The sequence below is a fragment of the Lepidochelys olivacea genome (genome assembly GCF_965140295.1).
Source record: "Lepidochelys olivacea isolate rLepOli2 genome assembly, chromosome: 8".
Taxonomy (NCBI): Eukaryota; Metazoa; Chordata; order Testudines; family Cheloniidae; genus Lepidochelys; species Lepidochelys olivacea.
In genome coordinates, this window is record NC_140418.1 from 106,499,772 (window position 1) to 106,516,017 (window position 16,246).

Genomic DNA, 16,246 nt, shown 5'->3' on the forward strand with positions numbered 1-16,246 from the left:
CTGCGTCGTGCATGAGGGAGTGCTTGTTAAAGAAATGGGCAACTTCATAGAGGAGGTGTCCTCTGCTGAACACTGCCAACTCTGGTGCATGAGGGCTTTGTTTAGTACGTTGATTTTGACAGTGGCTGATGGGAGGAAAAGGGGCATGGCTCGAAGACCTGAGAGTCTGCCTGAGATGAGGGAAGGGAGAACAGCTCCTACAGCCAGCATTTGCCATCTTATTTCATCGCTCGAAAAAGGCTTCAGTGTGGGTTGTTGTCCTTTGCCATAAAAAGGTAATGTCTGGAAGCGCAAGGACCGGCTTAGCCTGGCTTACCCTGCCCCACAGGGTGATACATGCTGCAGCCTCCAGTTTGGTCTGAGCTGCAAATCTTCATCGTGACATCAAGCTTCAGCTATCGTAGCTCTACAGCCTCGTGCAACAGGCAATCAAAGACGTGTGGAGGAAGGCTTTTGAGGAAACAAATGGATGATGTTGGTATTTCTGTGTTTCTGATTCTGAATGTGGAAGGGAGGAGGGTCTGTACAGCTAATGGTTTGTGGCAAGAAGCAGTAGGAAGGCTCAACGCATGTGTATGAGAGAGTTGGGGGGAGCGTGGGAGGCAGACAGGTGTGATGGGCAGAGATCAGCTCAGGAGTAAATGAGAAATGGAGGGTTTAGGACAGCGGTGCAATACAATACAGCGGAGCAATACAGCGGTGCATAGACAATCCAGGAAGTTTTTGGAAAGCGTAGGGGACAATTTCCTGGCGCAAGTGCTAGAGGAGCCAACTAGGGGGGGCGCTTTTCTTGACCTGCTGCTCACAAACCGGGTAGAATTAGTGGGGGAAGCAAAAGTGGATGGGAATCTGGGAGGCAGTGACCATGAGTTGGTTGAGTTCAGGATCCTGACGCAGGGAAGAAAGGTAAGCAGCACGATACGGACCCTGGACTTCAGGAAAGCAGACTTCGACTCCCTCAGGGAACGGATGGCCAGGATCCCCTGGGGGACTAACTTGAAGGGGAAAGGAGTCCAGGAGAGCTGGCTGTATTTCAAGGAATCCCTGTTGAGGTTACAGGGACAAACCATCCCAATGAGTCGAAAGAATAGTAAATATGGCAGGCGACCAGCTTGGCTTAATGGTGAAATCTTAGCGGATCTTAAACATAAAAAAGAAGCTTACAAGAAGTGTAAGGTTGGACATATGACCAGGGAAGAGTATAAAAATATTGCTCGGGCATGTAGGAATGATATCAGGAGGGCCAAATCGCACCTGGAGCTGCAGCTAGCCAGAGATGTCAAGAGTAACAAGAAGGGTTTCTTCAGGTATGTTGGCAACAAGAAGAAAGCCAAGGAATGTGTGGGCCCCTTACTGAATGAGGGAGGCAACCTAGTGACAGAGGATGTGGAAAAAGCTAATGTACTCAATGCTTTTTTTGCCTCTGTTTTCACTAACAAGGTCAGCTCCCAGACTGCTGCGCTGGGCATCACAAAATGGGGAAGAGATGGCCAGCCCTCTGTGGAGACAGAGGTGGTTAGGGACTATTTAGAAAAGCTGGACGTGCACAAGTCCATGGGGCTGGACGAGTTGCATCCGAGAGTGCTGAAGGAATTGGCGGCTGTGATTGCAGAGCCATTGGCCATTATCTTTGAAAACTCGTGGCGAACCGGGGAAGTCCCGGATGACTGGAAAAAGGCTAATGTAGTGCCAATCTTTAAAAAAGGGAAGAAGGAGGATCCTGGGAACTACAGGCCAGTCGGCCTCACTTCAGTCCCTGGAAAAATCATGGAGCAGGTCCTCAAAGAATCAATCCTGAAGCACTTGCATGAGAGGAAAGTGATCAGGAACAGCCAGCATGGATTCACCAAGGGAAGGTCATGCCTGACTAATCTAATCGCCTTTTATGATGAGATTACTGGTTCTGTGGATGAAGGGAAAGCAGTGGATGTATTGTTTCTTGACTTTAGCAAAGCTTTTGACACGGTCTCCCACAGTATTCTTGTCAGCAAGTTAAGGAAGTATGGGCTGGATGAATTCACTACAAGGTGGGTAGAAAGCTGGCTAGATTGTCGGGCTCAACGGGTAGTGATCAATGGCTCCATGTCTAGTTGGCAGCCGGTATCAAGTGGAGTACCCCAAGGGTCGGTCCTGGGGCCGGTTTTGTTCAATATCTTCATAAATGATCTGGAGGATGGTGTGGATTGCACTCTCAGCAAATTTGCGGATGATACTAAACTGGGAGGAGTGGTAGATACGCTGGAGGGGAGGGATAGGATACAGAAAGACCTAGACAAATTGGAGGATTGGGCCAAAAGAAATCTGATGAGGTTCAATAAGGATAAGTGCAGGGTCCTGCACTTAGGACGGAAGAACCCAATGCACAGCTACAGACTAGGGACCGAATGGCTAGGCAGCAGTTCTGCGGAAATGGACCTAGGGGTGACAGTGGACGAGAAGCTGGATAGGAGTCAGCAGTGTGCCCTTGTGCTAATGGCATTTTGGGATGTATAAGTAGGGGCATAGCGAGCAGATCGAGAGACGTGATCGTTCCCCTCTATTCGACATTGGTGAGGCCTCATCTGGAGTACTGTGTCCAGTTTTGGGCCCCACACTTCAAGAAGGATGTGGATAAATTGGAGAGAGTCCAGCGAAGGGCAACCAAAATGATTAGGGGACTGGAACACATGAGTTATGAGGAGAGGCTGAGGGAGCTGGGATTGTTTAGCCTGCAGAAGAGAAGAATGAGGGGGGATTTGATAGCTGCTTTCAACTACCTGAAAGGGGGTTCCAAAGAGGATGGCTCTAGACTGTTCTCAATGGTAGCAGATGACAGAACGAGGAGTAATGGTCTCAAGTTGCAGTGGGGGAGGTTTAGATTGGATATTAGGAAAAACTTTTTCACTAAGAGGGTGGTGAAACATTGGAATGCGTTACCTAGGGAGGTGGTAGAATCTCCTTCCTTAGAGGTTTTTAAGGTCAGGCTTGACAAAGCCCTGGCTGGGATGATTTAACTGGGAATTGGTCCTGCTTTGTGCAGGGGGTTGGACTAGATGACCTTCTGGGGTCCCTTCCAACCCTGATATTCTATGATTCTATGACAGCGAAGAGGAATGAGGAGGGTGAGCTATCTGTCTGTATGTGGGATCTATCAGTGGTTCTGTCATGTTTCCTAATGGAAACATCCCAGTCTACAAATAGCTAAATTGGAGCCTTTCGTCTGGATTTTCAAACCCACCTAAGCGATTTGACTTTAATAGGATTTGAACATCCGGGGGTGAGGGGGAGAACGTGAAAAGTTTGGGGACCACTGCCTTAAGTGGCTTTGAAAATCTCTGAGGAAATGGTCTAGAGATGACTCCATATGCAGACTTGGGCCCCAAGCAGGGTTAGATGATGGTGGCTGCTGAAGGCTTGTGAACACTAGTGCTCCCGTCATTGCTCGGTCTGACAGAGCGGCGCTGCTGTTAGCAAAGGTGGGAAACTTTTGACCTAACGCTCTGGTGCACAAACAATCACTGTGTGCCCTGGGATGAGGCCTTGGACCTCAATCAGCTTGGTTGGAAAAAATGGTTAAAAAGTAGGATTTAGGCTTTTCGTCATCAAGGTTGTGGCTCCAATTCAGTTGTTGGTCCCAGTCTCCTCTTTTTGGGGTGGGCAGTACTTTGGGGATCATAGACGTTAGAAGGGGATCCTCCACTTACTCCCCTGGGTGCTGGGGCAGGGGTGCTTCCGACAGGACACTTTCTGGTGCATCCAGGGCAATGGGGATCACTCTTCTGCCTGTGGGAGACTGTTCTATGCTCTAACACACGTCACTGTCGAGACATTTTTCCAGCTATTTAGTTGAAAACTTTCCCATTTAGGGCTCATGGATTAAACTTGTTTTACCTCGTGTTGGATTGAATAATTCCCTTCTCCATGGTGTTCAGACACCCTTCTAATGTCCGTACAGATGACACCATGTCGACATACATGGTACGGTTTAGCTAAATCACATACATCAAACTCTTTTGGTCTTTCCTTTGTTTCAGTCAGTCCCACTGGCCCCTGACCATTTTTGTTGTTTTCTTGGGGCTCCCTCTGGCCGTGAGACAATGTTCTCAGCTGCTGGCGGAAGGAGAGGAGAGGGAGTGCTGAGTGTCTCTCACCCACCGGCTGCTGTACTGCATTGGTACGTTCTAGTGGGGAGTCTTGTCCAAGCCTTCTCATCCAGGGACGAGGTTGTGGCTTGGGACAGCAAGCCAGAAAGGGAAGATATAAAATTAACACGGCACACTTTAAGTGGATTGAAAGCTGGCCTAGTGACAGGTCTCAGAATGTAATTGTAGACGGGGAATCATCATCCAGTTGGGTGTGTTTCTAGTCAGATTCTCTGCAGGGAACTGTTCATGACCCTATGATATTTGATAAATGATCTGTAATAAAATATAAAATGATCCTGGATAAAGTTTGCAGGTGACACAAAAATTGGGGGAGTGGTAAATAACGAAGCTGACAGGTCACTTATGCAGATCATAGAATCATAGAATATCAGGGTTGGAAGGGACCTCAGGAGGTCATCTAGTCCAACCCCATGCTCAAAGCAGGACCGATCCCCGACTAAATCATCCCAGCCAGGGCTTTGTCAAGCCTGACCTTAAAAACTTCTAAGGAAGGAAATTCCACCACCTCCCTAGGTAACGCATTCCAGTGTTTCACCACCCTCGTAGTAAAAAATTTTTTCCTAATATCCAACCTAAATCTCCCCCACTGCAACTTGAGACCATTACTCCTCGTTCTGTCATCTGCTACCACTGAGAACAGTCTAGAGCCATCCTCTTTGGAACCCCTTTTCAGGTAGTTGAAAGCAGCTATCAAATCCCCCCTCATTCTTCTCTTCCGCAGACTAAACAATCCCAGTTCCCTCAGCCTCTCCTCATAAGTCATGTGTTCCAGTCCCCTAATCATTTTGGTTGCCCTCCACTGGACTCTTTCCAATTTTTCCACATCCTTCTTGTAGTTTGGGGCCCAAAACTGGACACAGTACTCCAGATGAGGCCTCACCAATGTCGAATAGAGGGGAACGGTCACGTCCCTCGATCTGCTGGCAATGCCCCTACTTATACATCCCAAAATGCCATTGGCCTTCTTGGCAACAAGGGCACACTGTTGACTCCTATCCAGCTTCTCGTCCACTGTCAGCCCTAGGTCCTTTTCTGCAGAACTGCTGCCTAGCATTGGGTCCCTAGTCTGTAGCGGTGCATTGGATTCTTCCGTCCTAAGTGCAGGACTCTGCACTTGTCCTTGTTGAACCTCATCAGATTTCTTTTGGCCCAATCCTCCAATTTGTCTAGGGCCCTCTGTATCCTATCCCTACCCTCCAGCGTATCTGCCACTCCTCCCAATTTAGTGTCATCTGCAAACTTGCTGAGAGTGCAATCCACACCATCCTCCAGATCATTTCTGAAGATATTGAACAAAACCGGCCCCAGGACCGACGCCTGGGGCGCTCCACTTGATACCGGCTGCCAACTAGACATGGAGCCATTGATCACTACCTGTTGAGCCCGACAATCTAGCCAGCTTTCTATCCACCTTATAGTCCATTCATCCAGCCCATACTTCTTTAACTTGCTGGCAAGAATACTGTGGGAGACTGTGTCAAAAGCTTTGCTAAAGTCAAGGAACAACACGTCCACTGTTTTCCCTTCATCCACAGAGCCAGTTATCTCGTCATAGAAGACAATTAGATTAGTCAGGCATGACTTGCCCTTGGTGAATCCGTGCTGACTGTTCCTGATCACTTTCCTCTCCTGTAAGTGCTTCAGAATTGATTCCTTGAGGACCTGCTCCATGATTTTTCCAGGGACTGAGGTTAGGCTGACTGGCCTGTAGTTCCTAGGATCCTCCTTCTTCCCTTTTTTAAAGATCAATATGGATCACTTGGTAAACTGGACACAAGCAAACAATATGCATTTTAGCATGACTAAATGTCCTTACTCTCGGAACAAAGAATGGAGACCATATACAGGATGGGGGACTCTATCCTGGGAAGCAGTGACTCTGAAAAAAAGATTTGGCGGTCATGGTGAATGATCAGCTGAACACTGGCTCCCAGTGTGACGCTGTGGCCAAAAGGGCTAATGCAGTTATTTGTTGCACAAATGGGAATCCTGAGTAGGAGTGGAGAGGTTATTTTACCTCTATATTTGGCACTGGTGCAATCCTGTGTCCAGTTCTGGTGTCCACAGTTCAAGGAGGTGGATAAATTGGAGAGGGTTCAGAGAAGAGCCAGGAGAATTATTAAAGGATTAGAAAACCTGCCTAATAGTGATTGATTCAAGTTCAGTCTGTTTAGCTTAACAAAGAGAAGGTTAAGGGTGACTTGATCACAGTTTATAATGACCTATATGGGGAACAAATATTTGATAATGGGCTCTTCAATCTAGCAGAGAAAAGTCTAACATGATCCAATGGCTGGAAGTTGAAGTCAGGCAAAGTAATATGGTTAATAAGGTGTACAGTTTTAAAGCTGAAAGTCATTAACCAGTGGAACAATTTCCCAAGCGTCCTGGTGGATTCTGAATCACTGGCAATTTTTAACTCAAAATTAGATGTTTTTCTAACAGATCTGTTCTGGGAATTATTTGGGGATGTTCGGTGGCCAGTGTTACACAGGAGGTCAAACTCGATGATCATAATCGTCCCTTTTGGCCTTGGAAAAGTTTCTTGCCATCCTGGTTGTGGAGAAAAGCCTGAAAATATGACCCAAGTGTGATCTGAAGGCTCAGAACCCAGAAGACTAAAGAAAAAGAACCTCAGTTGATCATTTAAAAGCAAATATCATGATTGTCAAGAGAGTCTCATGATTTTGGGGGCGTGACTCCTGATGTCTGAACATTTGGGGCAGGCAGTACACTGATCCTAGAGGCAGGGATGGCGGGAAGAAAACCCTAGAATTCCAAGAGCCAGCAGCAGAAGTTGGCATCAAGTCAACCTTTTCTGCAGGATTCATTATCTTGTGGTGGTTTCCTTTGTTCCTTTTTGTTCTTCCTTTGAGTGATGTTGAGTGTGAAAGTCTAGGATTCCCCCCAACCCGCACTTTCTCTGCTCCTTTCCCAGGATATATTTGTTTAAATTAATTTAACTTCAAATGTGTGTGCTTTCTTCCAGGTAGTTATGGCAGAAGTAATTTGGTGTTTGCTGCTGCCTCAAAGGGCTCTTGAACAGGGTTGACTAATACGCCAAGTAACTTGCCTCAAAACGTGTGCTCCAATATTCCACTCTGTGTGTGTGTGTGTGTGTGTGTGTGTGTGTGCACGCACACGTGTGCATTAGATGACCATCCTTCAGAAAGTTAGCATGGCCTGTGATTTTTTTTTGGGGGGGACCCTTTTCTCCCCCCCCCCCCCAGTTACTGACCTCATTATCTGTATGATGTGTGTTTTGGTCGGTTTAATCAAAATTAGCTATTGGGGATAAGACCTGTGAGCTCATCTCGCCAGTCGCCCCTGGAGGCCAGTGCAGGACTGCTCAACTTGAAAGCAACTTTAGTTAAAATAATTAAGGAAGGGGGGAAAAAAGACAAATCTGTTAGGTTTGCACTGTTCAGGTTCCGTCCCTTTTTCTATTTTAATTGTCCTGGAAAAAAGGGAGAAACAAGCTTTCTAAAAGCTCTGATTCTTCCCTCTGTTATTCCTCCCTGCTCCGGAAACTTGGAGGCATCAACTCTCATCTGTCAAAGTGTAAATCAGCAATTAAAACACAAACAGTGAAATGCCAAAGATGACCCGAAGCACAAAGCAACTGACAAACAAGTCCGGACAAATCGGCGGATAATTTATAAGCATTGCCCTAAAATCTAATTATTTGGCAATTCGAATTTGCAGCTGGCCAGGGCTCTGCAATAAATTTAACCCGCCATAAATTATTTAGGAGCAGCCCGTGGTGTAAATCAAAAACACGAGTGTTTGTTTAAGAAATAAGCTGTTTTTGCATAAAATGACTTTTTTCTTCGAAAGAAAAACAACTGAACAGACTGCACAGCCATTGAGAGTGTGTCCCTTCCAGGGAGGACCCTCCTGCCTCTGCCCCCTTTGGAAGGTGTAAAAGGGGATCTGTGTCTTAGCAGAACGTTATGTCCTTTTTCTTACCAGAAAAATCCTTTTCCCTCATGGGCGGCACCCACTTGTTTTTATTACATTTTGAACAGTCAGCTCTAATTTTTACTGGCATCTTTTATCCTTTGTATTTATTAAACTTCTTCGGGGGGGGGGAGTGGATGGAATAAGTCATACTCCAGAGTAGTTTTTGAACTCAGTGGGCAATAGTCTTTAACCTAAATAAAGAAATAAGGGGCTTTGAGTATGCCCCGCCCACTCCTCACATAGACACTTGGGTGAAAGGGTTTGACGAGCCTGGAAGATCTTGCTGTGTATTTTATTCTTGTAATCTAATAATGTTGAGGTTCCAAGAATCCAAGATTATGGGCAAAGGATTCCTCTGTGAATAGCAGTATAACTCTTGCTGGTTTGTTTCTGTATCCAAGAGATTTCCCCACTGTGGGAAAACGTTTAGTGAGTGTAATTGTTTGTTTAATTTCTTTATTATCAGCAGAATTAGAATTAATAATTTCCTCTTCCCCCTCTTCCTGCATCCCCAGCTTGGTGTTTTAGGCAGGAGGTTTCACGTAGTGAGTGTAAAGCAGGAAAAGGCTGAATTTATAGAGGTGATTTCACAGGCCCTCGTGAATTTTCTGAAGCCCTCAGAAAAGGAAGTCCTTGTTAGCTTTGCCGTCAGCTAGTTGTGATGCAGGCTACCAGCTGTTTCAAAGAGAACTGTCATGGGACAGGCAGGTTATTCAGAGTGCTTGCATGTGGTGTCTCTCTTTTGGGGTGGCTGGGAAGGAGGGCAAAAATTATCAGTGAGCTGTCATGCAGTTTAGTTTAAAGAACTGCAGACTCATGTATACGAGCAAACAGATTTGGTAACAGGATGTTTTTAATTTTAACTTTTCCCACATTTGTATATTAGCACAGTGGGGAGGAATTGTGGTGTCTTTTCAGACCTGCTAAAATTGATTTTAGAATTTTTGTTCCCACAATATAATTGCAAATGCCTGTGTTAGCGATTTGGAGCTGTGCGCCAAAGACTTTCCCCATTCAAAATGTATTCAACTTTTCATGATAATGGAAAGGCAAATAAAGAGTGTATTATTTATCACCAGCAATTTGAATTCCAGGTTTCCTTTCAAGTTAGGCTACCCTACTAAATACAATATATAACTGCAATGGGAATGGGCGTACACACTGGATTGTTCGTATTCCTGGTAGAATATGGCTATTTGCAATCTCCAAATACCTCCAAAACGTTCCAACTCATTCAGAACTCCTCCTCGTGTTTGCAGTTACCAGTTCTTACCAGTTCAGCTTGGGCTGTGAGAAATCTATAAGAAAACAGTTAAAAAAGGGTTAGAGATGGGAGAGACTAATGCTGGTGGAACTAGATCTGGGGAACACTGAAGTTGGCATTAATGCTCCCTAAGGTCAGAATTAGATGTGGATGTGTGTGGTGCTCTCTGGGGAGTTTTTACATTCAGCCAAAATGGACCAATTTCCGATGTACTTGTAATTTGAATGTTCCCCTCTCCCCAAAACCGGTTTGACAGTGTAGATGTAACCTAGCACTTCAGAGTTAGCCTGGCCAGTTGTGAGAGTATATGGTTGCCCGGCTGCTTTTCTGAATCGCAGTCTGTCGGGTTGGAGGGAGGGTTGGCTCACCATTTCATAATAATTACGAATGAAATTCTAGATCTGTAATAACATTTTGGGTATCTAAAACAAGCCATATGCTTGGTGGTGGGTTGTTTTTTTTTTTAAAGTGGAAACAGATCAACTTTAAGCCATGCATTTTTGGTAATAGAGGATTTTTTTCCTATTTATATTTGATAGATATTTTTGTTTCCACAGGAATGTCAGCTCCTAATTTCATGATGCATCATGGGCTTAAGAAAATTGAATTTAATAAAGGCAAAAGATGAATGGCACCTTTAAAGGCCCCAACACTTGTCTTTATTAGTAGGCCAAACTGCAGGGACTTCGAACACTGCTTCTCTCCAAATGAAAGTTTAAATGAAAAGTACAGTGGTGTCACAGGTTAAATTTCATTGCAGGACTGGCTAACGTTGTTAGCGAGGAGTGGAGCTGATTTCATGGGGCTGGTATCTGTTGCCTTAGATACCAGCGGAGCAAACATTGCCAGAGAGTGGAAAAATCTCCACTCAAGGGAGCATTCAGATAAACAGGTTTTTGGGAAGATCCTCACCACTCCCTTGAAAAACTGACCAAATAAGCCAAAAAACCCCTATTAGTCTTTCTCCCTAGACATCCTAGTTGCTAGTCATTTTTTTTGTCTGTGACCATAGACCGGTATTAATTCTGAATAGCATTACATTTTTCAGTTCATCTTTTTATTTTCCCAGTCTGTTTTAATCCGAACCTCCTGAAAGTGATTTTTGCCTCTGGTCTGTCATTTGATTCCAGCGGGCAGCGTCACACAAGGCTCTCTTTCAGCCCTTCTTCACCTCCGGGTGCTTGATGGGCTCCACAGGAGTATCCGTTCCGCTAGGACTGCTCTCTGCAGGGCAATGCACATACAGTCTGTGGCTGTGTCTCCATCTGGGAGAGCAATTTCTGTTCCCTTCATCCTGTGATGGAGAGACCCCTTTGGGCAATCGCGCCTCATGTAGAGCCCAACCCTAAAAGGTGCGGAGCTTTCTTGACTCCAATTGAAGTCTGTGGGGTCTGAAGGGGCTCAGCCCTTTGGAGAACGAAGGGGTCTTTGAGCTTGGGAATGGAAGGCTGGCAGGTAGGAGAACACTAACCGTTAGCTAGCCCTCCCTCTAGCTAAAGCTACAAAATGGTTTCAGTGTAACTCCCTTGTCATATATGCCAAGACTTGCTAAAACGTTCTCCTCCTGAACTGAAACTCGCAGTGCCGGGCGTCTGCTCCGCGGTTATGGTACGGAGGGAGAAGTCGAGCCGAGGGTGTTCGGCCATTTCAGGATTAAGTGAGGGGGAAGAACAAAAGCCCATTTCCTATTCTGACCACCAGTTTCGCTTTTTCGTGATCATTCAATTGGCTGAATTTGGTGAGTTCAGATTTAGAATGGGACTAGGTCTGAGTGGTGTGTGGGGCCATTGCAACGTCTGAACAGTGTTACCTGAAGTGTATTTACTAGTGATACTGGGTTTTTGAAACTTTGAGCCTTCGTGCAGTGCTGAGGCAGAGTAATCATGCACTCCAAAATCGGGAAACAAAATTCCTTCTGTTCCACTGCATGTTTGTAGGGTGTGTCATGTGGCAGGGTTAATGTTATGGGGGAACCATTCGCTTTGGGATTCCTTGCTGTTTGATTTCTCCACCTTAACCTTGCATTAAGGCTAAATGTTGCGCTTATTTCTTCTTCTGTTCATTTGACTTGCCTTTCCCACATTTCCTACCTCACCCCATAACCCACTCTGTGTCTGCCCCCTTTACACCCTCCGCCCCTAAGTCCTTGGATCAGGAGTCATTCACGCTGTAGTAGTGTATTCATGTATACTGTGTGAAATAGAAATCCGTGTTGTGTTGTTCCTTTTCTCCCAACCCCTTCTCCCTCTGGCTTTCAGCGTGTGGTGATGTCATCATCTCGTATTTATGACCTCACAGTAATTTCCGTGCCTGGGTCACTGGGGTTGCAGCCAGGGCCTGAAAGCTACATTAACCACTCTGCAGCGATTGCATTTTCCACATGCTAATTTTACTCACAAGAGTTGCTTTTTATTTATTTATTTTGTATTATTTCTTATTTGTCTCTTCCAGATGTTTTCAGGCAGTTTTTTGTTGTTAAACTAATTCCATTCATGTTTTAAAAATTGATGAAAGCGCTAATAAAAATGTCAAAGTGGTAAAAATGTTAGCTTTTGCTGTGCTTTGATTAAATTTTGCAAACTGTTTTTGAATATTAAAAAGCAATGTTTCTTTTATTCTCTCTCTCTCTGTCTCTCTCTTCTGCTCTTCCCCCTCCCCCCTCAAGTGATTTGAGAGGCTTGTTGCATGGTTATCACTCAATGGGCTCATTTGCACTCCAGAATCCTGGTGCCATGCATCTCTATTAAATAACAGAGACAAATTATTCTTTAAAGACACCAAACAAATTGTCACTTCTCTTACATTAAACTTGGGGGGAGAAGAGGAGGGGGACAAACACAAAGGATTTTATCGCCTTTATTCCGGGGTTGGATCTTTTAATTTCATATATATTTTTTAATAATTGAGAAATCCATCGTAACTGGCTTTGTTTAAACTTTTTATTAACAGGTCCATGTAAATTTTTGATTGCTGATTATTCCTATAATTGAACACTCTCCTGATGAAGAACGTTTCTATTTCCCTATCTGCATAAATTTGCTGTAAGGAATAAACCAGTGTTTGGTGCAGTGCTCTATGCCATACAGATAGCATTGGTGAGGGAGCTCCTGGTTCATCACAGCATTCTGTGGATAGCGTGGCCTAGCAGTCCAGGCCATGGGAGAGCGCATTGCAACTTCAGCCCCAGCCTCTCCCAGCCGGAGGCGCTTTATGCAATAGCATCCTGGCTGTAATTGTCTAATGTCCCATATCCTTCAGAAGAGCCCCTGGTAAAGTTGATCTCTCTGAGTACAGCTTCTGGATTGCACTGGCTAAGTGACAATGGATCTGCTGTATGTGTCTGTGTGTTGGCTTTGTGGGTTGTGTTTTGAGTGTGGTGGCAGGCTGACGTTCTGCCCGAGGGTGATCAGATCCTGGTGGGAAAGCTTGGGGTTGTTGCGACTTAGACAGAGAAATGGCAGTAAGTCCTTGCTGCCTAGTTTTGGCAGCTACCGTAATAAACTGCAAACTTGTAACCTTTCCTAATAGCAGTGTTGCGACCCCATTCCTTCCTAGGCACGTGTGCACATTGGCCTCACTTTTTCCTTTTTAGAGCTGTATGCCTCTCCTTAATATGGGGAGGTGCCATCTTCCTGTAATGTATTGTTTGTATTACCGCAGTGCCTAGGAGGCCCAGTCCGGAGCAGGACCCCACCGTGCTAGGTGGTGTCCAAATACAGAACAAAAAGATGGTCCCTGCCCCAAAGAGCTTGGTTTGGGTCTTCCCAGGGGTCATCTTTTTATAACAACTTGTTTTCTTTTGTGCCTTATTCAGGAAATCATTGAGTTCCCCATTCTGAAGCTAAATGGCAGGACGATGGAGATTGAATCCACCTTTCACATGTATGTGCAGCCGGTGGTGCACCCTCAGCTTACTCCCTTCTGTACAGAGGTAAAGCGCGAAGGACGCACAGTGCTCCAAGAGTCTCTCTCTAACCGGGAAACAGGGTTACCTTTTGCATGGGGTCAGGGTTAGCACCTCTCAGTGCATGTTGAATGTAAACCATCACTCCAACTCCTTGCTGTTGATTCTAATAATAATAATAATAATTTTATTATAGTGTCTTGGAGCCCCAGTCCTGGACCAGGGCTCTTTTGTGCTAGGTGCTGTACAAATGTCGTTAAACTCTTTTATAGCAAATCTTTTGTTTTAACTAATAGACAATCACAGTAGACAACCTCTTTAATTCTGTGGTTCCTTAATGCTATCAGAGGTGCTGGGGCTCTCTCCAGAGAGCAGTGAGACAGACATGTCAGACTGTTGACATTGTTCCAATGCAGCTGTTTGGTGTGGAAGGTTAAACAGAGCATGTTCCGAATGGAAGGAAACGAATAACGCTGTGCTGCTGTGTGATTGAAGGGATCTAATGTCCTAGCCTGTGAGCTTCACTGCTGTGGGTTGCTGTCACCAGAACCCCCTGATCCTTGTGATAAGACCATTTTTAAAAACATAAAAAAAAATTCTCTTTGCAGGATATGACTGTGTTCTTGTTATCTGATTACTGTCAACACTAAGGGCCATTTTCCCCATGTCCATATTCACCTCTTCCCAAATGTGCGTAATGATAGGATGCAAATTACATGGGGTTCTGAGTCATGAGATCCTTGGTCTATGAAAGGAAGAGATTTGTTGTGTTCTATCTCTCGTATTTAACTCAAAGAATTAAGAATTTGCAGATTTTCCCTGATGCATCTATAAAAATGAAATAATATTGCCACCGGCAATATTTACAAACTCATTGATGATAGGAGAAGTCCTGGAAGACTGGAGAAGGGCTAACATGGTGCTCATCTTTAAAAAGGAGGAGCCGGGAACTGTAACCCAGTAAGCCTGACTTTGATACCTTGAAAGCTACAAGAGCAATGTATAAAACATTCAATTTGCGAATACCTGGAGGATGGAGGGGTGATCACTAGCAACCAGCATGGATTTATTAAGAACAAATCATGCCAAACCAGGTTGATTTCGTTCTTTGACAGCGTAACTGATTTGGTGGACGGGGGGGGGGGAATGCGGTAGACATCATGTACCTGGACTTCAGCTAGGCTTTTGACACAGGCCCACATGGCATTCTGATAAGTAAGCTGGAGAAATGTGGGCTCAGCAGAACTCCCATTAAGTGGATATATAACTGGTTAAACAACTGCAAACAAAAAGTAACTATTAATGGAATGATGTCGGAATGGGGGGAGGTCTCAAGTGGGGTTCCACAGGGATCTGTTCTGGGTCCAGTGTTTAACATCTTTCTTAATGACCTGGATGTAGAAATAGAGAGCTTACTGATCAAGTTTGCAGATGACACAAAGCTAGGGAGGGTTGCCAAAACTTTGGAGAGATCTTGATAAATTGGAAAACTGGCCTATAGACAACAAAATGAAATTCAGCAAAGACAAATGTAAGCTGCTACACTTAGGGAAGAAAAATCAAATGCACAAATACAGAATGGGAGAGAACTGGCTTGGCAGCAGCACTGCTGAGAAGGATCTGGGAGTTGTGGTAGATCACAACCTCAATATGAGTCAGCAATGCAATGCTGTTGCAAAAAACGCAAATGCAATTTTAGGTTGCATTAAGAGAGGCAGAGCATGCAAGTCATGGGAGGTGATAGTACCACTCTACTCAGCATTGATTTGGACTCAGCTTGAGAACTGTGTCCAATTTTGGTGACCAATGTATAGAAAGAATGTAGAGAAACTGGAAAGGATCCAGAGATGAGTGACACAGATGATCAAAGGGATGGAATGCAAGCCATACGAGCAGGGGCTGAAGGAACTGGATATGTATTGTTTGGAAAGAGAGGAGTAAGGGGGGTATGATGGCAGTCTTCAGATGCTTGAAAGCTCACCACAAAAAAGATGGAGAAAAGTTGTTCACTCTTGCCACAGAGAGCAGGACAAGAGGCAACGGGTTCAAACTACAGCAGAGCAGGTTTAGATTAAATCTCAGGAAAAACTTCCTCGCTGTCAGAACACTAGGACAATGGAGCAGATGCCTCGGCAGGTTGTGGAAGCTCCTTCACTAGAGGTTTTCAAAAGGAGGCTGGGTAGCATCTGTCTGGGATGGTTTAGAGACACATCCTGCCTCTTGGCAGGGGGTTAGCCTAGATGACTCTTATGGTCCCTTCTAACTCTATGGTTCTAATTTACGTTCCTTTCACATTTGGGCTGTTCTGATGTTACATGGTCCACTGGCTAAAATACTGGACTGTGTTCTATTCCAGCTGTTCTGTTAACTCAGTGTGTGATTTGGGCAAGTCGCTTTCCTTCTGTGTGCCTCAGTTTCCCCTTTAGAGGGATAAAACTTACCCACGCTAGTAAAACACATTGAGATTCATAGATAGTAAGGTCAGAAGGGACCATTATGATCATCTAGTCCGACCTGCTGCACAAGGCAGGCCACAGAATCTCACCCACCCACTCCTGTGAAAAACCTCTCACCTATGTCTGAGCAATTGAAGTCCTCAAATCGTGATTTAAAGTCTTCAAGGAGCAGAGAATCCTCCAGCAAGTGACTCGTGCCCCATGCTACAGAGGAAGGCGAAAAGTCTCCAGGGCCTCTTCCAATCTGCCCTGGAGGAAAATTCCTTCCCGACCCCAAATATGGCGATCAGCTAAACCCTGAGCATATGGGCAAGATTCACCAGCCAGATACCCAGGAAAGAATTTTCTGTAGTAACTCAGATCCCACCCCATCTAACATCCCATCACAGGCCATTGGGCCTATTTACCATGAATATTTAAAGATCAATTAATTACCAAAATCATGTTATCCCATCATACCATCTCCTCCATAAACTTACTGAGTTTAATCTTAAAGCCATATAGGACTATGGAT

The 16,246-nt window shown here is 45.0% G+C and overlaps 1 protein-coding gene across 4 annotated transcripts in view; it reads left to right on the plus strand.

The window, feature by feature from the left end:
• The window catches only part of ERI3 (ERI1 exoribonuclease family member 3), a 242,434-nt gene that overhangs the window by 25,208 nt on the left and 200,980 nt on the right, over positions 1-16,246 (plus strand). For all 4 annotated transcript variants that reach the window (XM_084637140.1, XM_084637141.1, XM_084637142.1 and 1 more), the window contains exon 3: positions 13,187-13,303. In XM_084637140.1, coding sequence (XP_084493266.1) covers positions 13,187-13,303 — 117 coding nt within the window. The remainder of the gene's footprint in view (positions 1-13,186; positions 13,304-16,246) is intronic.